This window comes from Corvus kubaryi, unplaced genomic scaffold (assembly GCF_017639235.1).
Source record: "Corvus kubaryi isolate FWS band 111438036 unplaced genomic scaffold, C.kubaryi_AGA036_p1.0 37383, whole genome shotgun sequence".
Lineage (NCBI taxonomy): Eukaryota > Metazoa > Chordata > Aves > Passeriformes > Corvidae > Corvus > Corvus kubaryi.
Window position 1 is genome coordinate 1,764,092 of NW_024581125.1, and position 23,836 is coordinate 1,787,927.

Below are 23,836 nucleotides of genomic sequence, written 5' to 3' on the forward strand. Positions count from 1 at the left end.
AATATTGGAGGATAACTTCGAATTTCTGGAGTCAGATCCAGCCTCTCTGACAGCCTGATGACACCACTTTGACCAAGTGGTTCTGGGGATAGATTTGTCCACCTGTTCCTGGCTAGACCTCTGCTCCTCTGTGCTCTTTGGCATGACTTTAACCTTCCCACACCACTTCTTGTGGTCAAAATCTCACGCTCCCATTGCCTGATTTAGTGCACATGATGCATTTACAGGTTGTGGCCCTATTATGGGAACAGAAAGGGAACACTAGAGTCAGTGGCTGGTGGGCACAGACTCACTCAGGTCCTCCTTTGGTCCTGACCTACCAAAAGATTCAAAACTGTGCTTTTAAAGTGTGGTAGCCATGACTTGAACAAAATTAAGAGCTGCCAGTGTCAAGCCATGTATTCACAGAATCATAGAATGGTTTGGTTTGGAAGGGACCTTAAAGATCATCAAGTTAAGCACAGCCATAACCACTTGGATGACTCAGGGCTTGGACATATGTCAAGGTGTACATCAGAAACAAGAAATTCACTTAAACAAGATTAACTTCATGCAGTCAGCATGCAGGAAGGTAGGTATTACCTGTTGGGGTGAGTGGAACCTCTTCCACACCTCCACTAACATATGTTGTTATAGGCTTATTTAACTCCTGGGGTAAAGCTGCCAGAGCACTGAAATCATCCATAAAATACACCATTCTTGGATTAAAGGCAATCTGTTCAAGTTCTGCCTTATCCGCATTCCTAACACCAACAGCAAAAGTCAGCACTCCGGCCCGAGCTAATTCATTGGAAACTTGGAGGAAGGGATCGGCAGAGCTCCCTGCCATCACCAGGACTAGGACCTGGGGCACTTGTTCATTTATTCTGCTCCCACCAGCCTCCGTGAAATGATTCGAGAGCACAAAGTTCAGTGCGGAGCCAGTGTTCAGCACTGACCCCCCCTTGGGCCTCAGCTGCCCCAAACGCTGGATTATGTCTGATTTGGTTTGGTAGGAGTACAGGGAGAACTCGGTTTTGGGAGTGTCGCTAAATTGCACTAAGCCAACTCGGATTTTGTCACTGCCGACATCAAGGTAGTTAACTAGGGTGGCAACAAAGTCCCGCACAAAGGGGAAGTTGGCATTTCCAACGTTGAGTGATCCATCCAAAAGAAAGATGATATCCCTTTTGGTTACTTGAACTGCAGTAGAGCACAGAAAACAACATGAGACATCACAGAAAACAAAAATGGAAACTCTTTTATCATGTGTGCATGCAGGATACGCCGTACACGCATGTGAACCGTGTTAGGGGGGAAAGAGGGAGAGAGAGAGAGGAGCAAGAGTGTGATCAGCACAGAAATAACAAGGACCTTGCTGGACATTACTGGATTGAGCAGGGAAGGGTTATCAACTCTTTTAAATGTCAGGCTCAACAGCTGCCTAAGGACACCTGCCTTCTTGAGCTCTGCACTTTAATGTCTGTTGTTACAGACATCCACTTTGTGGGCTGTTGAAGGGGGAGAAATTTCTCACTTTTGGCAGTAAGCAGCCAGCTCTTGGTTTCTTTTTTTAAGGTTAAATCCTTCCTGGGCTATCTCCAAGCGTCTGAGCTCCAGGACACAGGTTTACACCCTAAAGACACCACAGGGTCATCACCCTGTGCTTTTTTTTTAGCCCTAAACATATCCAGATCATAGACCAAAATGCCAAGATTTTAAATAAAATCTCGGAGAACTGTTGTCATCCAAGACATCCCCTTATATGCCTTCCTCCAAATGAGTTGTTCAAGAATTTATTTATGCCCATTGTTAATTCTGCACATTATCTTTCTGTTTAAAGTATTTCTGGCTAGATTCATCCATTCTCTAGCTTGCCTTGTCCCTGTAAGCATGCTGTTCTGTATATAAAATATATAAATATTGAGCTATTCAGAACAAAAAGGAAAAAAGGACTCTTTGGAATAAAGAGATTGTTCTCAGATTTTACAGATTGTCTTGGCTTTCTGTATTATTAATTTTTCCCAGAAAAGTGCCATTCAAGGCCCAGGGTGATACAATATCCAGTTAAAATACAACTGCTCAGTGTCAAAATCAGTTTTGTTACTACCAAGAAAAATTTGTAGGGGTAGGATACGATCACTTGCTTATTATGGGTGTCAATAGTTGTGAGCACAAAAAAAAAAGACTGGAAAAATAGAGAAGCTGCACAAATGACCTTTAAAGAACAAGAAAACACAGGAACATTTTTAATTTACATTGAAAAATAAACGCGTTAGGTTTGGTGTATAGCCATGCAAAATTGTATTAGCCGGAAACACACTCTGAAACAAAGCTTATTAAATGACAAGTCCTGTGATATTCATCTTCATTAAGGACAAGTATTGGCAAACCGATTTCAAAATGTCTTCTTTTCATGTAACTCAGACACATGCTTTAATTCTTTCAGGTTTCTTTTCTACTGCGGTTTATAGTTTTAAATTACGTGAGAAACTAGAAAAAAATATGGACACAGTTCAACAACCATTTAAGCCAATGGGAACCTCACTATTGATCTTACTGGGAGCTGGAAGAAATCCTGGTTTTCTAAAGTTTATATGCCATGAGACAGAAATACAAGGTTCAAATAAGATCTAGTGCAACACAGATTTAACCTCAAGCACCTCTATTGTGAAGAAATCCTGAGAAATTTGCTATAAAATCTCTGTGCACCTGGAACATCTCTTGAAATGCAGGGGGAACTTCCTCAAAAGACACGACCCTATCGGATGGTTGCTTCCAAATTCTACTGATATCAATGGCAAGGACAACTAAAAAGAGTCCACTGGTTTCATGGAGCTTTGTGTCATCTTCCAAACAAATTAAATAAAAATCAACACTGAAATGTCCTTGTATGCCTCTTAGGGCTTGGGCTGAGTAAATCATAAGAAAACTAAACATGTCCTTAAAGGGTGAGTTTCAGTCCAACAGTGTCAGCTCTGAATATCTCCCCAAACAAATGCGCTTATGTTCTTTACACTCCAAAGAAACCCCTACTTTCCTGAGCAAACACGCACTACGGATGATTCCCAAACTGAGGAAGAGATTGTAACATTCACAGGTGTCCCATTCATAGACTACACAAACCCTAAGAAGAGTAAAAGCCTCCACTGAACAATTTAGGTACCTAACTAGTAAAGCACATCTTCCACATCCAGACCTTTAAATGTCGGTTGCAAAATCAGAGCAGGACAAAAATCTCCAGGAAGGAATGATAAAGCTGTAACAACAATCACACTACCAAGTTCACTGGCCTGTTCATGCACTCACATTTAACCATGCTAGGACATGCATTTGATGCATTTTTCCCCATTATCTCTACATGTCATAGAATAAGAAAATATAAACCACATTCCTCAATTAGAAAAAGGCCATTAATTACCTGGTGATGGCTCTTGGACAAGCACTCCTCCAGAGAGTGTCCGGATAGGTGACAGCACTTCAGGAAGAATGGCTTGCATGAACTGAAGGCGGAAGTCATTTGGGTTGAACACAAAATCTCTTTCATGAGCAATTTCTTGAAGCTCTGCCAGGTCGGCGTTTCTCGACCCAATGGCAAGGGTCACTATCCGGTTCCTTTTCATCTCTGCCACGGCTTGGTCAACAGCATCCCTGGACTTACCCCCAGTGATGAGCACCAGCATGGGGAGCACCCCTTCCTCTATCCTGCACCCAGCAGCACTGGTGAAGAAGTTGTTCCTCACAAAGTCCAGCGCTGAGCCAGTGTTGAGTGTCGTGCCACCCATGAGCTTCATCTTCCTCACATTGGCCATCACATCCTTTCTGGTCTGGTGGGTGTTAAAATAAAACTCTGGCTTCACAGTGTCTGCGTACTGTGCCACCGCCACTTGGATCAGGTCAGGTCCAACCTCCAGCCTTTGGACAATTTTGGCAACGAAATCACGAATTGCGTTAAAGGGGGCAGCCCCCAAAGCAGTTGAACCATCTATCAGGAAGACTATATCCTTCTTGTTCACTTCAATAACTGCAAGTAACACATGAACATCATGTTAGCCTTCAAAACGCTCTGCATCAATTCTATGTCAACAGCTCAGCAATGTTTAAGACCTCTTGTTTGCTTTTTGCTTGGAGTACTGTTACTCTCAATGCCTTTAAAAAGGTCTTGCTTTCCGAACAGAATTATTTTTTAGGGTCTAGCAGAGAGCTAATAATAAATCTGACTGTCTCCCCTTTCTAAAACACCGAAGAGTTAAAGAGTTGCAAAAACTGTGATTTTTACACACTTGAATATTAAAATGCATGTACATGTCAAAGCAAGAATGAAAGGCAGTAAGGAGAAATCTTGGCACTCAACAAGCACATGAGATAAAATAAGCAGGTGATGCTCCTTCAATCTGCAGAGGAACCACTTGAATGGTGGTGGTTTGGTGTGACAAGTATGAGGTACCTGAGAGCAAAGACACGAGGAAAGACTAGTCTCCACCTACTCAACATACCTGGATTTTGGGTCTTCGCATCCTAAATCTTATTTCTTATCTAACAAAACCAAGTTATGCTTTTTCTTCGCACAGCTGACCCAGTCATGGATAGGCTGGATTATATTCTAGTGGCCTTGTCTTTAACAAACAGGTTCCCTGTGCTGTAACTTCTGAAACTTTATTATTGATGATGGCACAGGACACAGGAAGAGCACAATTAGCTTTCCAGTGCCCTGGCTAAGTTTAAAGAAAGATAGTTAGGCAGGAAAAAACCCCTGTTGTATTGCATTGGAACCAAAGCATCGTCATATTTAGTACAGCAAATATATTTTTTAAAAGGTAAATAGTAACAAGACCAATATGATTGTGATAACAGCATTATACATGATTATCATGGTGCCTAATCTTAATACCATCTTTTAGACAAATCCTCTCACATCATCACCTCCCCAATTTCATGCCATTGACATGAGAGAGGAAACCCTGTGTTGCTTCCAAGTTATGCTTGAGCACTACAGATCATTGTGTTATGTCAGACTTGGTGTATCCTTAAATCACCCGCCCACCTAAGAGCTCCTGAGATGGGTTCAGGATTCAAGGAGGAAGGTCCATCACCTCCCAGGCTCACTGCCACACCCAATGCACAGCCTGGGGAGAGGACAGCCGGCATCGTGGGGATCTCACACCCCTCAGGGCAAGCGGTAGCAAACACTGCCTTGCCCTGCCTGGACGGAGAAGAGCAGCCCCCCGCCCATCAGGGCTCCTCTGTGTGGAGGCTGTTTGCTCTGGATTTCAACAAAGAACAAAACTTTGGCTGCAGTCCTCCTTGGCCAGACACCAGCTGGCCATGGATAGTGGTGCTCCCAAAGGCTGGGTGCTGTCAGGTTTCTCACTATGGGTGAGTACCATGAGACCGAGCTGCCCCAAGGGGTGACCTGGAGCAGGGGATGACATCTGTGACTCATCTGCCCCTCTGCCCTCAGACCCTGAAAGACCTGCCTGCACCAGCAAGTGTGAGCCTTTGCAAACACCTCTCATCGAGTTGTGCTGGAAATAGTTTCATTAAGGACCAATTGTAGAAAATGGAAGTTTAAAACTGCATGCCATGGTGCTGCCAGGCATAAAATGAGGAGGACATGCACAAAGCAAAGGTGATGGTGCCCTCTCCAAGCCATAACCTCAAGTGAGCTGCCAGTGGACTGCAGTCGGCTGCCCAGGCTGTCAGAGCAGAGCTACGCACAAAGCAACAAGAGTTTGTGTAAATGATCCCTTTCCCAGAGCTATGATTTTCAGCATTCATCCCTCCAGCCAGGTTTTTTTTCCTCCTTAGTTATTCCAAGGAGGAGAGGGCTGGAAACAGGAAACTTTCCAAATGGATAGCTAGGGCTGACATTGATGCTTTGTTATCACCCAGGAGAAATGTCCAAAGCACATCCTTAGCTTGTCAGCAGCTAGAAACCCAAAAGTGGAGACCCTGGAAACTTTTGACTTTTGGAGGAAATATCAAAGGGGCTTTGGAAAGATGAGGGAGGCTGGGAAGGAAGAGTTCCCTCTGCTTCTCATTCCTGTTGCAGCTCTCAAATCCTGCAGTTTTTTTGCGCAGAGGAATGCAAGAACCAAACCCAAAACACACAGGAAGAAACAGCCCACGGTGCTGGTTTGCATGGACACAATTAGTGCAAAAGCCTTTAAGCAGGGCTGTGCACATCTCATAGGGTTTAATCCAAAGCCCTGTAAAGCTGATGGCAAGTCTCCCAAGAATTTCAAAGGATTTGGGATCAAAGCATTGTATCTTTGACTCTCAAAGCTGGAAATGTTGAAGGGTGTCAGTGTCACCCAGCCCTGCATAGTTCCATCCTCATTGCCGTGTCAGCTGTCTGGTGAAGCACCTAATCTAATTTAATCATCCAGGCTCCCCCAGTAGGTGCAGGAGCAGAAAAGCACTTTGGAACACCCCTTCATCCCAGGATGAACAGCTGGAGAGCTAAAGTGAAGCTAGATGTCTTCAGTATTTCATAGGAGCACTTGGCAACTCAGGGTTTGGCATCCCTTTTGGGCTGCGGCATCTCCCAAACTGCTTTGCACTGCAGCATTCCAAGCTGTTGATGTGAATCAAGCAAACCAGTCAAAATTTATTTCCATGGGTGCCAGAGGTAGGAAATTCCCTAAAGCTCCTTTGAAAATATCCACTTCCCCATTTAGCACATCCATCTGTATGTAACTGCACAGGCTGATGTAGCACCTTCCACAAATGAGCTGGCACTTCAAGTGAGAAATATGCAAATGCAGATGAAACAAATGTACCAAAATTTTTTAATCTTGCCATTCAAACTGCAAAAAATCAGACAGGAGGAAAGAGAGGTTCTCCACTGAGTTGCACGGATCCCAGCATACATATTTTAGCTACACATGCTGACTTCATATTAACTGGCTAAATATGGTTCTTGTGGGGTGCTACAAGAAAAAGTTCTTAATGTTCTTTCTTGGAATAATCAAGGCAAGGTCATAAAATGATCTTTAAGGCAAATTCGTCCCTTTGATTTAAGCCACAGGATAGCAATCATGTTTAGGCATGGATCAGCAAAGACATCTGGAATGCAGTTTTATATGTCAACATACACCATGAAGAACAGTGTGTACAGAACTCCAGACTGACAACGGGATCCCAAAAGTGCTGTTAGCATTAAGCATCCTGTTAATTAAGTGCAGCAGCTCCAGGCTGGCCCCTTCCAGGGATCTCTGCAATATGACATATTGTATCTTTCATAAATCACCTATTTGCCCCATAAATCCAGATATTCAGTATTCTGCTGCACCCAAGCTGATGCTAGTCCAGAAACAATGTCAGGGGAACTTAAGGGTGAAAAAGTGACCTAAGTGGAACATTAACACCTGCATTTTTAATTCCTGTGGCCTCGTGGAAAGCTGTAAACATCTTCTTTAGCTGATTGATCACAGGTGGGGATTTGACTTCAGAAGAACTAAGGGCTGTTCTGCCTTTAAGTTCAACAACACAGGAATGTCCGCCTTTTACCAAGGGCAGCCCAGAGCTTCAGTGAGTTGTGGAATTTTACTGTTTTAGCAAGCAATTGATTTCAACTCTGGTATGTAGGGATCCATTTAGCATTCCTGTTACCTTCCTCAGCCACATTTCATGGTCATGACACTTCCAAATGACATAAAATGTAAGCTTACACAGCATAAATGTTTTTACAACTGGCAGTGCTGCAGTGTTTACTCCCAGGGTGTTTAGATATCCCAAAAAGGATTATATGAGCTTTTCTATGCTCTTTTTATTTTATACTCTGCTGTCTTTTAAAACACCCCTTGTCATGCCAGTTATTGCAACAAGACCTCACGGTTTTTGAGAGATAACCCACTGGGCCAATGAGTTTCTGCACAGAAACATCGTTTCTCCATAACCAGACCAGAGAGACGAATTGGAAAAAAAAAAAAAAATTGAAAATAATTAAAGCTTTAAATATGCTTGTAAATCGTGCAAAAGCTCAATCGTTCATCGACTCACCGAAATGCAAGGGTCTTGAAGGGCATACATACCTTCAGTCACAATGGTTGGGGCCGCTAACAAAATGAGTCTTTGGGCCACTCCAACAATGTTGGGCAGTAATAATTCTCGAAGAGCATCAAGGTTACGGATATCCAGGGCAGTATAGGCGAAGCTTCCATCAGTAGCAATCTGCTGCAGCTCTGCACTGTCAGCATTCAGGACCCCAATGCTAAACGAAAATATACCAGCTTGCTTCACCGCTAACAAGCCCTCTCGGATATCATCACTAGACTCTCCACCACTTATCAGCACTAAAATCTGAGGCACCGCTTCCTCTATCCTGCTGCCTCCCGCCTGGGTGAAGAGGTTCTCCACCACAAACTCCAGTGCCGCACCGGTGTTCGCTTCCTCGCCCCCGCGGAAGCTGAGTGCCTTCACGGCATCCAGGACATCCGCTTTTGTGGAGTAGCTGTTCAAAGCGAACTCGGTTCTGGGTTGATCACTATACTGCACCACCCCAATGTGTATCTGCTGAGCTCCAACTCTGAGGATTTCAATCAAATTTACAAGGAAATCGCGTATGGCTGGAAAATTGACACCTCCGATGTTGTTTGATCCGTCAATAAGGAAAATAAGGTCAGCAGACTCTTGAGCTTTAAAAAAAAGAAATGCAAAAGGTGAAAGCATTAAAATGAGTGATTACATGCAGTTGTAACAGTGTTCTGACATGTTTGTTGGAAAACCAGTGAGAAACACGAAAATGAGAAAATAAAATAATGTGATCACTGAGGAGGTGACTTTTTCCTCTTAGTTCTGCATTCTGATTGAATATGAGCTCTCAGGCCCTGCCCAGTAGCATCCACAACCCATCAAGGGAGGGTTTGAGTGGACAGAACACAAGCCAATGGCTGTAGTAACATGGGGGTCAGCATTATTGGCATGCAAGGAGAAACCTTGGCAAAATACAGTTTTTGGAAATCTAGATCCATTCCATCATTGGCCAGTACTGTCCAAATATTTAAACAGAGCCAAAAGAAAAAGGTGGATTTTGGTGGCAATTCATGCTGAAGGTAGAGGATGAGGAGGTTTTTATCATTGCAGCCTTTTATTTTTTGGGAGAAACATTTACTGGATGCAGGGGAAGTTTCAGCTTCTCTGTCACAATTCTGCTCTTTTGCTGGTTAAACACAGAGGCTGAATATATGGGCTTCTCCCACCATGAAGAAGTATTATTTGAAATACATTTGTTAGAAACAATTTTAAAGTTTTTAGTTATTTTTCTTGCACTGTACCTCTTTGACCAGCTGCCAGCATCCACCTGTTATTTGTCTAGGAGTCTGACCCACACAATTCTCAACCCAGGCCACACAGAAGTTGTGTCACTTTAAATATTTTGCACAAAGATGGGTTGATTATTGGCAGAGGGGTCTGGTCTGTATTTTTCATATGGATTCTGGATATTCAATCAAGGAATGCAGAATCAGGTTAAAAAAGGGTGATGAAATCAGTCATGACGCAATTATCCAACTCTAGTTGTTGTGGCCATACCCAGATGATCACAAGCATTTGCTGACAACATACACACCAAACAAAGCTTGTACACGGCATGAACATGGAGTTGAGGGGAAGTATTTTTGCTCTGAGACTTACCAAAGCAGACCCAAAATGCCCTGGTGTCTGCTCTAACTCCTTTTGCTCAACTAATTTTACCATCGACATCACCGAGAGTTCATGCATGCAAAAAAGAGGGGGGAAAAGACCCCAAAGCATGCTCGGATGTTTCCATGCTATTACTCTCCCCTCTCATTAAGAACTCAAATTTCAGACTATTTGCAAATGACCGACAAGCGACATTTGGAAATCTCTCTCAGTCAGCTCTCAACTTTTAAAAGCCGAAGGTGAAACCAGCAGCAAAGCTGGCGTGTGGTTTAGCAAGGCCAGGAATAAACCTGAGGTCTTTGCTATTAACCAGCACTGCCAGTAATTTGTTTATTTCTTGCCAATTTAGTTGTTTTTCTAGTACATGTTTTCATACACCAGGAGATTCAAATAATGCTGCAATTCCAGCAACAAAGGAGAAGGTCTCCAGGTCACCATCGCTCCCCTGGACCAACTCAATGGCCAGTGTTGGCTCAGAGAACATCACCAGGGTTCAGAATTTCAAGGAGCTCCAGAATTTATTCTTCCATCAAGGCAAAATTTAGGGGTGCTTAGGCTTGGTTTTACTGAGCCATTTTCAGTAGGGATGTACACGTTCTACTTCATCATAAAAATGAAAGGGAAATCTCACAGTGGTTTAACCCAGGGCTGCTTTAGATATCCTGGATATCTTTTTGGAGGAACAAGATTCCAGGCACTAATGACTTGCTCCCACCAAAGAGAAAATAGATATGAAACAGATGTGTTGGATAATTTGTCATCACCGTAAAAAAACCTTGTACATCAGTGCACATTTATGGAACAAGCTGGTGTGGAGAACAAATAAAAGCATGCTGGTTACACAACTAAGCAAAGAGGGTCAGATGAGACAGACAGCTCAGATTTAACAAATGCTTCAGGGCAAACTTGGGGCTGACTGTTGTACTTACGTGAGTCAGCTCCAGGGACTGCCACAGACCAATAGTTTTGGTTCCCTTTACTGGAATCCTTTACAGGACTGGGGCTTTTTTACAGTTCCATTTCATATTAGGGCTTGTTTCTAACATAGTATCCATGGCACTTTTATACATCTTAATGCCACATGTAGTTATCAGCTGAATAAATGACTTCTTAAACTCTTATGCAGGTATTTGTATCATGCTTTGCACACTGTTATCATCCAAGGTTTAGGACCTGTAACATCTTTTCCAGTGTTTACCAATACTCTGTATATCACCCATGCAAGTCACACAGGGACAACACTGCAATAGTAGAATTAACTTAAATTTGTGCTATAGGATGGGAAGGAAATGCTTGCAAAAAATACCTTTAAGCAGAAACAAACTTGGAAATGCATGATATACACGAAGTAGGAATTTGGCTTTAAAGCTTTTAAAGGAATGTCTGTGATTCCAGATGTTTCCATTCAATGGGGTTACCTGCTGGCATGGCCCAGAGGAGGACAGCCAGCTTCCAGAGACCAATTCCCCAATTGATTTCAGCAGGGAAGCACCGGGGTCCTTCATGGCTAAGATGCCCAACAGCCACCGGAGTGCTGTCAGCAGGCTGGGTGTTAACATTCATTTTCCACATATACTGGTGTCATTTCCTTAGCACTGGTGAGCCTTTTGTCATGTTTGTGGGGCAGCTACTCCCCTGTGGCTTTCCTGTGACCTGGATATTTGCCCTGGCAAGCGCTTTGCACAACAAAAACACACATGAGCACGGCCTTTTGGTGTTGCTTGGTGTCATGCAGTGATGGAGAGCACCCAGTGGGACTGGCGTGAGGGTTAATCAGGCAAGACAACACAGGGAGATTAATGTCACACTGCCCCATGACACTGCTGTGGCCTTATGTCGCCCCACAAGCTCTTGACCTTCAGATGGAGTCTCAGGAATAAAAAGAAAGGTTTGATCCCCAGGACTTCTGTTTTGAAAAACAACAAAAAAGCTGCTCAGAAGGCCCTTACCATGCAGGAATTTCATAAACAGAGAAGGGACGGAGGAAGACTGTCTTTTTTTTTTTCCCAGGGAAATTGGGCCCTGTCTTGTAGTCAGTGTAGGTCTGCTGAAACCAATGTGGTTTCAGGGAGGTTTCAGTTATGGGAAGGGTCCGGTGCTCCAGCAGGTGGAAGCAGTGGGCTCTCAGAGAAGACTCTCCAACCACACACCTTCTCCAGGTGCATGAGAAGAGAGGCTAAGGGACAGCTTAGGGGTGAGCTTTCAGCAGAGAAATTCCCCACCCAGCCCGTTTTGCTTGTTTTCAGTGAAGAATGTGACTTTCTGGAACGGCACACTGCCTATCTCCCTGTCCCCCAACCTGGTTCTAAGGGGACATCCATCACGGTGTCTCCGCAACCAGCAGCCACCTTCTTGGTCTCCAGAGGATTTTTGGTCAGGGTCACCATCAGGTCTGGTGTGCTCATCCCCTGTTTCCCCACCTTGGGAGTGAACAGGACAGGGCAATTTACTAACTCTGCCGAGCTCCCTAACCTTAAATTTCCATGCCATATGTGCCAAAGGATGGCCACAAGGTGCCACTTGCCCATTCAAGGATTCCTGCCCTGACTCCTGTCAGCCCTGGCTCAGTCTGCAAACAACAGCACCTCGGCAGCTGCAAACACGGGGCCACGTGCTTCAAACCTTTGTTTTTAAACCTCTGAACATCCATCTCAGTCTTGCCCCTACAGAGTGGCAATGCCAAACAGCACAACGCCAGCAGATACCACCAGTCAGCCATTACCTGTGATGTCTTTAACCAGTCCTTTGGCTCCAGCCCTTTCTGGAGTCATGGAGGAGCGGACACTCGCCACTAAGTCTCCAACTATGCCGTGGAGAGTGGTAAAATTCTCTAGGTTGAAGCGGTGCGTATCGAGGGGTTCGCTTGCTACTTCCTGTAACTCCCCTTCCACTGGGTCCTGAACGCTGACCGCAAACAGGTTTATACGGGCCGAGTTAAGGACAGATGAGGGCAGAGCCACATCATCCCGGGGCCGTCCGTCTGTTAGCACTATAATAACCTGGGGCACGCCTTCACTGGCTCTGCTTCCAGCAGCTTTAGTGAGGTGCTTCTCGATTAGGTACTCTAATCCTTTTCCAGGCTCGGTGCCTCCCCCCACGTAAGTCATGTTGGCAATATGGGACAGGACGTCCCGGGTGGAGAGGTAGGTATTTAACTGGAACTCTGTGTGCGGGTTTCCGCTGAACTGGACCAGGGCAAAGCGAAAATCATTTCCTCCCACATCTAAAGCTTTTACAACATCATACAGAAACTCTCGAACGAGTTGGAAGTGTTCCTTCCCAACGCTCCAGGAGGAATCCACTAGAAATATTATATCAGCCACGGCAACGGTTTTGACAGCTTTAAAAAAACAGATGGGGGTTTAGGATTTTTTATCAGTCAGCACAAGCATGCCTCCTTCTTCTCCTCCTCCTCCTCACCCAAACAACCAACAGCCTCCTTGGCATGGTGAAAGTGAAGCTCAGCTTCCCCTTGTGGCCCGCAGCAAAACGAGAGGAACTGGTGAACAACCAGGCAGCCACCAGAGCCCTGGCACCGTGGTGCTGGGGGATAGGAGGAGACAGCATGCCACCTTCCCTGCCCAGAGAGGGGGAGCCGAGGTGCTTCTCCCCTCCTACACCCTCACCCGTGGGTTTGGACACCAGCCCTGAGCCAGAGAGAGACACCGGCAGCTTCACCTGTGAATTCAGGCTTGCTGCTTCCAGCTGCCCATGCCTCTTGCATGGTTTTTGCTGGCTCAGGGCTTTGCTGACTCCATGGCAGTGCTCAGGGAAGGAAGGACAGCTTGGTTTAAGCAGCCTGGGTGCTGTCTTGAGTTTTCCCTATTTTTCCTGCTGTTAATACCCACTTAGTGACCCACCAGCTCTGGTCCCAAAGGCGCCAGCACCACTTTTTAAAAAGCCTTTCTGCAGGTCAGTAGCAGTGCTCTTCTCACTGCTAGAAGCCCTCCTACACATGCAGGGAGGGCAGAACAGCTCTGCCCAGGAGAAGACCGTCTCAGGACCACCCTGAGTGAAGGTCCCACACCCCAGTGCCCTGCAGAGCATCCTCCAAGGCACGGCACTGGCCAGTGACGTGCTCGGGGAGGCACCGTGAGTGTTGGCCAAGGCCTGCGTCCCAAGGACCCTCAGCAAGGTGGGAGCTGAGGAGCAGAGGGTCATCCATCCACAACATCCACAGACATGCATGTTAAACACCAAACAGTGAGAATGAGTGGTTGTACAGGGCCAAAGGCAGGTGAAGCAACCCGGGCTTACCTGCTTGCTGCTGGGCACCAACCGAGCCAAAGCCTGAGAGCAGGAGGCAAAACATTGCCACAAGGGGCAAATGTCGATGTTTCCTCATTTTGCTCTTTTATCTGAGTTTTCCTTTAATTCTCTTTGTTTCAAAGCACCTGAAGTGAGACCTAAGGGAGAAAAACAGGGAGAGTGAGAAATAGTGGCAGTGCTGGCCAGGCACAGATGAGGCATGAGGTGGAAAAGTCAAACTGTGTGGGTTTACAAGGCTTTTGTGGCACTTTGGCAGGAAAAAAATTCTTTGCTGCTGGGCAGAGTTTGCTTCATACAGCCATCCCTTTGGAAGAGGAATCCTCATTCACATAATTGACCTTTAATCACCTCTGTGGAATTGGATGATTTTGTTTTGCCTGTGCTGTCCCAGGCAATACGTAATAGATAGGAAAATGCTTAGGTTTCTACTACCAAGATACACTGTGGCCTCTCACCTGCCCTCCCCACCCATGGATGACCAGCTGATACATCTTGGCCAACATCCTTCCTCTTCCTGTTGCCTCTTCTCACTTTATTTCTTCCAAACATCGCAATTATTGCCCTGAACTTCACCCTTTGCCTCAGCTCACCTTTTCAGCTATCCCAAATATACAAATGGAAATTTAAGCACTCCAGACCCAAGTGAGCCACATGATCTGGCTGCGCAGCAAAAAGCCCTTGGACTCCCCCAAGCTCAGAGCCCCAGTTGTGGAATAGCCTGCGCTGGCTGATCATATTTTGGAAAGGCACCAAGAATAATATTTTATCTGTTGGAGCCAAAAATCTAAATTAAGCAAGTTTCTTATCTATGATCCACCTGGCAAGCCTTCTGAAAAAACACCTCCGCCACGAAGGCTGTGTTTCTGTTGTCGTAGAGATGACCAATTTATTATTTAATCTTCATTTCCAAGCCTAAATAGCAGAAACCAGCAAGGCTTGCTTAACTGGGAAAATATCCTCCAAAAGGGAACACAGTGATTTAATACCTTTCATTCCCCAAAGGAGCTCGATTACTCAAATCAGCCAAAAGTGACTCCACTACATCAAACTGTTAACCAGGTCATCATAAAAGAAAAAAAAAGGAATTCAATTTTCTTACTACCACCCTTGCCAATTCCATCAATACAGACAGTTATGACCAATACAAGAACCTAAGAGGGCTAGGGGGAAGAGTAACTCTTTTTTTTTTTTAGAAAAACTGTGGTAATTATCCTGATGGCCATCACTGGCATGGCTGGAAACAGAGCCAAGAGTTGGGAATACAGGAAAATTTGGAAATAAGCAGCTAACCCAGTTCCACTGAAGAGACATTCCTCAGGGATATCAGAGGGCAGCTCTATGGAAAGGAGGGGACAACTTCCAACTGGTTTTCTGAAACCCAGTGCGATCCTGACACTTCCTCTGGCTCCCGGCATGTCAAAGCTGGGCTGGGGTCTGGTCTTTCTTGGGAGAAGAGATTTGCAACATTTGGTCTTCCATGTGCTCCAGATGGAATTTACAAATGTCTTATAGCATGAGTCTGGCAAAAGCTCTCCTCTGCCTTTCCCCCCACAACATTTGTGAATAATAATAATAATAATAATAATAATAATAATACCAGGTGGAGAGACATTGAACAGGCCGCCAGAGCCAGCAGCTAGCACACAATGTTAATCAAGACATGGCAAAGTCTTCCCTTTTATTGGCAACCCCTGCATTTATAGAGGCAGCTGCTGCAGCCCAGAGGTATCACTGTCATTCCTAAAGAGACTAAACCATCACCTTTGTGAGCTGGCACCCATCCATCCCCCTGGCTGTTCCAGTGCAAGCCAAACCTCCCAGTGCCTCCAGCAGGAGCAAACCTGCTTGGTTGGACCGTGTCCCTGATGGGCAGCTTGCTCCCAGAAAAAATAGTTTTACCCAAAGGACACATGAAGGGGATTCGTCCCCTGAGCACACAAATACAGAAAAGTCTGTAGGTCCCACAGCTGAGCTCTGCAAAAAGCACAGAGCTCATGACAACCACCCACCCAGCCCCATGGGAGAGTCTTCCCTCTGGGAAGAGGCTTGTGGAAGAGCTGCAAGTTTTTGAGTGGGATTCATTTGCAGCATCCATTGGGATTGTATAGAAGCCTAGAAGAGCCTAAAGCACTGGAAAACACTCTCAGGCAAAGGGTGGGATTGTTGGGGTGTCCTGTGCAGGGCCAGGAGCTGGATTTTGATGATCCTTGTGGCTTCCTTCCAGCTCATGATATTCCATGGTTCTATGATTCAAGATGTGTGTGTCTCAAACCCCGATAGCTGTGGAGCCAACCAAGGATTGTTGGTAATAACAAGCAAGGATTGTTGGCAATAACACACTCAGGGAATGGACAGGATGCGGCTGGAGAAGGAGCCACGTGGAGGTAGGGCAGCATTTTATGGGACAAACATCCTTATTCTGGCTAGGGGAGATAAGCACAGCACAGGGATCATGTTGAAAAGCAGGAATGTGCTGTAGGGGAGGACCAAAACATCTCGGAGCCCTCTGACCCATTTCCAGAAAAATCTAGAAAAAACTTATTAAATAATTTGCATAGGAAGTGAAAATTTATCTCCAGGGCAGGAAAAATGTATCTATAAAAGGTACCTCCACAAAACCCAGGTGCACCCAGGTGTGCCCCAGGACCCTGGACACGCCATCAGCTGGATCAATGCTGGAGTCAGGAATGGTGATCTCTCTTTCTCCCTTTCTTTCTATCTCTCCCTCTTGAATCCATCACCCTCTCTCTCTTTCCTTTCACTCTATCCTTTAACCAAAAGCCACTGTCACGTGCTTATTCTGGGAGATCAGGGACTAACATATCAAATTCCATGCCAAGTGTATAATTTATTAACAAAGCTTTGTAAGCTTTTGCAGGCCCTTTCACTTTGGTCTTTTCTTTCAACCAAGAGCATCTACAAACTTTGGAAGCCCCCTTCACCTTAAGGGTGGGATGCCACAGAGTGAAAAGGCTGCTAGCAATGAATGAAAAACGTGAAATAAAATGCATGCTAAGGAAAACCATCCCACTAAAGTAATGTGTGCTGTAAAACTGCTTATATTTCTTTCCCAAAACACAGGAAGTTATGTTACCATCCTGTTTATTAGCTGCTGGCAGCCAATTCCTCTTCAGTCACAACAGCTGGGGATGAGCAGAGCATCAAGATAAGCCAGTGAAAATTGATGTCTTGCTGGCTAAAAAGTGACAGAACTGAAGCAAACATTTAGGGGCTTTTTTGGTTTTTACATTGAGCAGCTGCTCAGAGCTTGTTTACAGCCACAAAACGTAGCCGAAGGGAAAAGTGAAACTCCCTGTGGCTATGGACTCTCTCCCGCCCACAGGATCACCCATGATCTCCCATAGCAGTGGGAAGCTGAGATTTTCCAGAGTCACAGATTTGCTGGAAAAGACCTCCAAGATCAAGTCCAACCTGGGGACCGATTCCCACCTTATCACCCAGCCCAGAGCACTGAGTGCCACATCCAGTCATTCCTTGGACACCCCCAGGGATGGGCACTCCACCACTCCCTGGGCAGCCCATTTCCTCTCCTTCCCCATTTTATCCTTTAGGAGGCCTCCAGATCTATTTCCAGCTTTCTCTGTGACCTCCATCATGGTATTTATAGTTCTGTGCAAGCAGAGGGACTTGTCCATCAACAAGAGATGAGTTTTAGCATCACACAAAACCATCCTAAAGTCATAGGAGCCAGGATTAGTCACCAGGAGGAAAAAGGCAGCAAAGTCTTGCAGGATATGGTGATGGATATCTCTTAGAAATGGACAATTTAAGGAAAAGAAGAGCCTTTAACAAGAGCTGTTCCGGAGCAGGATTTTCTCTTATAGCCCCCTCTTCACGACACTCATTAGCTAATGAGGAAGGGTGCTTGCAGAAAGGGGTGGGCAAGGAGATGATTTTCCTGTTAGGAGATGGCCCTTGAGAAGAAGAAGATACAGCAAGGACAGCAACTTATTTTGTAAAGGTAATGTGGTAGGGGTTGGGTGGGTGAGGGTAATTTTTTTTTTCTTTGGCATGGGGAATTCACCCAAAACTCTACTCAGATCTGTTTTGACTGAGCCAAGTCTCTGGCTCCGTGCGAAAAGTGGGTTTAAGACAGTAAATGATGTGATTTTTATTGCTTGGCTTGCCTCAGTGAGGCACAAGAAGTAATTTCCGTTGCTCAATGTGTTCTTGCTTTGTGTCCCAAATTACCACTGGTCACAGAAGCCGGAGGTGGCACCAGCTTGCAGGGGATGGATGATAAAACCAGAGATGTTAACTCATGCCAATAAATATTAATACTTGGTTATGGTAAGTGTTTGTTTTGCACCTTTATTCTCTGGTATTGCTGGGTTTTCAAGAATGTATTTTCAACAAGGCAATTTAACTGTGGATTTATTTCATTTTTTAAATGAAAAGTTCCTTGCAGTCCTGTGGAGTGAAAGCTCTGGTGAAGCTTTTGCTATATCCACTTCAAGCTGGAAAAATATGTTGAAAAACCTGACTGCTGAGTGCCTTTAGGAAAAGAAAGCGTTTTCCTGAACTCTTAAGTTAGCACCAAAACCCAGGGAGCCAATTTCTTCATGATTCATGTGCTAAAAGATTAACTCCTGTAGCCTTCAATAATCTGAAAGTTTTATGTCTGTCTAGAGTTTATACAGTGTGTGCCGACCTCTTAATATTACAGTATTTCATCAGAAGAAATACATCTGTTCCCAATACTGCTCTCAAAAAGCAATCATTTCTACCCCGACACAATGAAGTGATTTCCTTAAATATTTTCCCCAGCAGCTATTTTTTGCATATATTGCATACTTCTCTGTGCATAAAATTTGACATTCTACTTTTTTTTTTTTTCCCTTTGAGTGGATGTTTCAAATTCACTTTCTAAGCAGTTGTTTTCTTGGGTGTGTTGGGGGTGGTTTTCTTCACTAGAGTGTAGTCAAAATAAAATAGATGGGATAATGGGAAGAAATTCTTCCCTGTGAGGGTGGTGAGGCCCTGGCACAGGGTGCCCAGAGAAGCTGTGGCTGCCCCATCCCTGGAGGTATTGTAGGGGGCTGGAACAAAATGGTTTTTAATGTCCCTTCCAACTCAAACCTTTCTGTGATTGTATTTATGGTATTTGTTCCCATATCTCCCCGTTTCTGTGACACACTCCTGCTGGAAAGTTGAGCAGCCTCTGGGAAGGAGCAGAGCATGGCAAGCATGGTAGGCAGAGCCATGACTGGCACATTTTCTGGGGACAACTGGCCGGGGTTTGGGCTTGGCCTTGTGCAGCTTTCCCAGCTGGCACAACCAGGGACCTTTGGGATACCTTACTGCTCCAGACCACAGAACATCTGGTCGGTCCAATTTTCCTGTCCAGCCATGGAGCATCCTCAAAAAATACATTGACTAAAAACATGAGAAGCAACTGCAGCCCTTAAATTCCCTTGTGCATGTGGGGTGGATCATGTTGTACTGGGAGAAAGAGGTGGATTAGCAGCTGGGTCCCAAAAGGGGGACCTTTTCCAAAAGGGGGCCAGGGAGAGCAAAGCATCATCCCATAGCTGGTGCAGGGTGCTGTGAGCATCCTCTAGGCTCCTCCATGAGAAGTCTGTCTCATGGGGATGTCAGAGTCAAAACAAAGAGGCTTCTGCCTTCACCTGCATTTGCTTTGTGGGGATTTTCCCTTGTCCATCATCATCCTGTTTCCCAACAAGACTGCTCAGCCTCAAATTCCCTTGGCTTGGCTGCTCTCTGCTGTATCCACAGCTGTGGGAGGCGGCAGTTGTAAGCTCTGCCAGCGGCTTGGAAGTGGACACCAGGCACCCAGAACAACTACTTGCATCCCCAGCAGCGGGATATGATTGCAGTCATGGCTGTGGAGCGAGCAGCTGGGAGAATCAGCTCCCCAAATCCTGATGTGGAGCCAGGGAGGCACAGATTGCCCTCTGGAGGTGAGGCATGCTCCTCTCTCGCCTGGATGAATTCCCCCTTTAATTTCCCTGAGCTGGGGGAAATGTTAGCCAAAAGCCATTCCCGGCGTGATTTTGAGGCGGAATGCCATGATTCTTCCATGCAAAAAAAAGCTTGGTCACCTTTTCAAGGGACATTAGTGTCCCATGCCTGGCCACCTCCTCATCACAGAACACTGAATCTCTCCTGGCTCCACAGCCCTCGGGAGAAACAAAGCTGTTTGTAGAGACTCAGGATGAGCTGAATAGGACAGATCCTGGATTTATTCATGGCTCCAGGTGGAGACATTTAAATTTTTCTCAGCTCTTTTGAAGCGTAAATGTTGCTGTCAAGTGGTACTGGGAAGGTGAGGCTTGTGGGGTTGAGGGTTGCCCCTGAAAACATTTGTTCCTATAAAGGCAGACCTGAACATTAAAAAAAATCAAGCCTGAAAGGGTGGGAAAAAATCTCCCTGCTTTTGCAAACCACTGGAGCTCAGATTTTTGAAAACCAGTGTTCAGCAAAGCAACAGTTACGGTGCTTCCATATCCTACCCAGGCAAGTACCCTGGGTGCTACAATTCAATATGAATCACATATTCATTTCTGTCCTTCTAAGCATGCTGTTGGCTTAAAATCTGGTTGTTTTCTCCATCCAAAGACTGAGACTAAAATAGAGTCGTTAATAAGAGGAAAGGGAGTATTTGCTAAAAAAAAAAAAAAAAAAGGAAACTCCCTCAAAGATCAATGACTCTTTATGTATAGTAACCGGAGCCTCCCGCAGCCTCTCCACCCAAACAGATCGGCTCCTTAATGTGGAACACAGATCACTTAAAAAGGTGGAAAAAGTGATGGGCATGTGGAGGGGTAAGGCTGGCTGTGATTCACGGCGGGGAGCAGGCACGCAATGCCACCCGGCGCCGTGCACGCCCAGCGCAGGGCAGGCTCACCCCTTTGCTGGAAATCCAATGGGGAATACAATCCAAGGCTGGCAAGGCTGTGCAGTTACCACAGTTTGTACTGATGGAAGGAATAAGATGTTCCCTTCCCTCCTGTTCCTGGACAGGCACGTAGCAAAAGTAGAAGAGGAACATCATTTTTTTTTAAATTTTTCCCCCTCCTTGACTTGTGGGAATAAAGCGGGGGCTGGTTTAGCTCACCCTGCAATCAGGGAAAGTTACTGCGTTTGAATGGAAAATCGTAGAGATGTTTGAAAAACCAGAAGGGGGACTGGGGTGGGTGCTGGAAACTGGAAAGGGAATGAGTGAACGATGGTGTGGTGGCAGCAAGCACGCAGCCCTGCACTCCTGTCTTAAACACTGTCACAGCCCTGGTCGTGGTTAGCCTCTCTGCAAAGACAGAGTAAGTTTGGGGATGAAAAGCCTGTTTCCCTGATCTCTGACTCAAGGTATGGTGCCAGGGAGATGTGGAGCTGAGTCTCTCCTCTGCCACTGCATTCTTACATGACCTTGGAGGAATTCTCCAGCCCCCCACAACAGCCTCAGTCTGGAGACATCTCACTGCAAACCTCCTAAACTGGGTATTTGCCCCAGAAGCAGCACTACATAAGCGCTGTAATTACCCAACCACAAATACTGATTCTTTTTTCCTTAAACCAGCAAGAAACAGGGTAAAGCCAGAATTTTGAAAAACGCAGGATTTCCTCCCCCAAGAGTGCACATGGATCCTCACAGCAACCAGAAACAAACTGAGAGTTTCCCATTTCACCCACTGGAACCAGAGCAGCTTTGGCTACCCCCACTCCAGCCAGTTTTGGCCCTTTTGCTTGGTCAGGAAACCAGTTTGGCCACAACCGTTTCTCGCCCCATCTCCACTTGGAAAGCGAGGGCTTTGCTGAGCCCAGTGGAATGGTGGCAGGGTGTCTCCAGATTAATCATAGCCGCCCCCTCAGCAAGTCCCAAGAGGCTGAGGGCAACTGGGGCTCTGGGGGGAAAGGGCTCGGGAAGGCAGGAGGGAGAGCAGATGAGAGCCATGGAGAGGGACGGTGGCTCCATGCACGGCTGGAGAGCCCTTTCCCTCAGGGGAAGAGCTGCTGTTTGGCTAATTTCCCTCTCTGTGGATGACCACAAGAGGATGAGGATTACCCTTGGAGCCACATGCTGGCCCACCCCGGAGCAGTGGGGACGTGCCTGGCAGCAGGACCTGAGCATGGCTGAGCACCTCTGCCAGGTTCATTCTACCTCACCTTGGGGCAAGAGGAGTGAGGGTGGCTATCCAAACCCCCCAGCCCTGGGAGCAGGAATGGAGCACTGAGACAGCCCCTCAGCACACTCCTTGCAGGGTCCCATTGGTGTCCCCACCTCTTTATGCTGGTACATCTTCCCAAGCCTCCACATGCCCTTCTTGGGGCATTGCTTCCCGTGTCATCCTGCTCCTATCCCACCAAGCTGCTGCTGCAGTGATTCCAAGACAACAAACGCAAAACCCATCCTGAGGTAGCAGGGGAAATACTCTGGTCAGTGCTTTTGAAAGGGTTTAGGGCCCCTGCAGAGGACAGGAGTGTTCCCACACACCTGCGGTGCATCAGCTCCGGGAGGAGCTCCGGATGTGAGCCAGCCGGCAGCATCGCTCTGCTTTTCCAAGACTAATGCAAACCTAGGGATGGGTTTTGTCCAAAATTCCTTGAAAAACCCCCAAATACTACCACCCCACCAAGGAGGGCAGCCACGGCTTAGCAGCTGCAGAGCTTAGGCTGAAGGCTCCCACACGGGAAGCAACACTTACCCCTGAGTGAACCTCCAGAAGAGTTGCTTATTCCAGGATTTTCTGCTCCAAAGCGCCTCTCACCCTTGCTTCATGGCGTGCAGTGCTGCTCAGCCTTCCCAGTGCCCTCTTGCCTTGCTCAGCGGGGTGCAGGCACTGGCGGGATGAGGGAATGGTGGGGCACTGGTGGGACGAGGGGACTGCCGGGGCGCTGGTCCCTGCGCCACGGCCGCCGTGGGTCTGAGCGAGGCCGGAGGAGGCAGCTGGCTCGGGAATGCCGGGGAGGCGGGCGAGCCGGCGTTGCAAATGGGATCCAGATGGTTGGTGCTGGCGTTCCCGGGGCTGAGGTCAGAGCTGCTCATCACACGCAGTTCCCCCCCCGCCTCGGGGGACGCCTCCGCGCTGTGTGGCTTCCCCTCTCCGCGCTGGCCGTGCCGCGTCCAAAGCGCTGCTCCCTTGTTGGTGAGAAACAGAAAATAAAATAAAATAAATAAAATGAAATAAAATAAGGAAAGAGTGTGAAATTGGAGGAAGCTGATTTAACGATGTCTTTTGGTCGGGAAGGGTTGGTCTTGGATGTTTGCAGGAGTCGGGATGTGCCAAGGGCCATACCAAGTTACGCAGGGCTCCGGAGCAGCGCCGTTCGGAGATGCTCGAGGCTGCGGGAAGCTCAGCCTCTCTCCCTGAACAGTTACAGCATCAGCGCAGGGGGAGAGAGTCTCTTCTCTATGCTCTCTCCCATTAAAATGTAACAGCAGGTTTTTATACCCACCCAGATGGGGAGGCAGAAGTGGGGGATTTATGTTATCCGTAACTTATAAATAAAAGTTAACGCCTTAGCATAAGAATAAGTATTTAAAAAGTCATATAGGCTTAAAGGAAAAGTTTAAAAGGCAACAAATACAGTCTGCAAGTTCCTGACTGGTGATTTTTAAATTTTTTTTAAACATACGTGAAGTGAAAGAATACTTTAACCTTTTATTAGGCAGAGCCTAATAAATTTGGGGCTAATTTTATTCCTGTGCCTTGAGCAACAGCAGATCACTGACCAAAGTTAAACATTTCAGGCTGGACCGGGTTGTGTTTTGCAATAAACACTGGTACGGAAACTTTAACTCTTATCTCTTGCTCTTGTTTGGTTCCATATAAGGCTGGAGTGGAGATGGTGTCCCTGGAATCAAATAGTCAAGTTCTTTTCTTTTCAAAGGGGGATTAATGATGTTTGCTCTTGGGTTTGTGCTGTTTGAAAGACCAGCCACATAAAGAAATAGCTGGAATGC

The 23,836-nt window shown here is 46.2% G+C and overlaps 1 protein-coding gene across 13 annotated transcripts in view; it reads right to left on the reverse strand.

Moving 5' to 3' along the window:
* Nucleotides 1-22,963, reverse strand: part of COL6A3 (collagen type VI alpha 3 chain) — a 58,765-nt gene extending 35,802 nt beyond the window's left edge. For 3 of the 13 annotated variants that reach the window (XM_042035240.1, XM_042035243.1, XM_042035241.1), the window contains exons 1-6: nt 22,578-22,963; nt 13,882-14,030; nt 12,347-12,964; nt 8,016-8,618; nt 3,401-4,003; nt 583-1,182 (exon numbers count right to left, since the gene is read on the reverse strand). In XM_042035240.1, coding sequence (XP_041891174.1) covers nt 583-1,182; nt 3,401-4,003; nt 8,016-8,618; nt 12,347-12,964; nt 13,882-13,969 — 2,512 coding nt within the window. In that variant the 5' untranslated portion in view covers nt 13,970-14,030; nt 22,578-22,963. The remainder of the gene's footprint in view (nt 1-582; nt 1,183-3,400; nt 4,004-8,015; nt 8,619-12,346; nt 12,965-13,881; nt 14,031-22,577) is intronic. The other 10 variants (XM_042035244.1, XM_042035242.1, XM_042035239.1 and 7 more) reach the window with 8 other exon arrangements.
* Between the last annotated feature and the right edge of the window lie 873 nt (nt 22,964-23,836).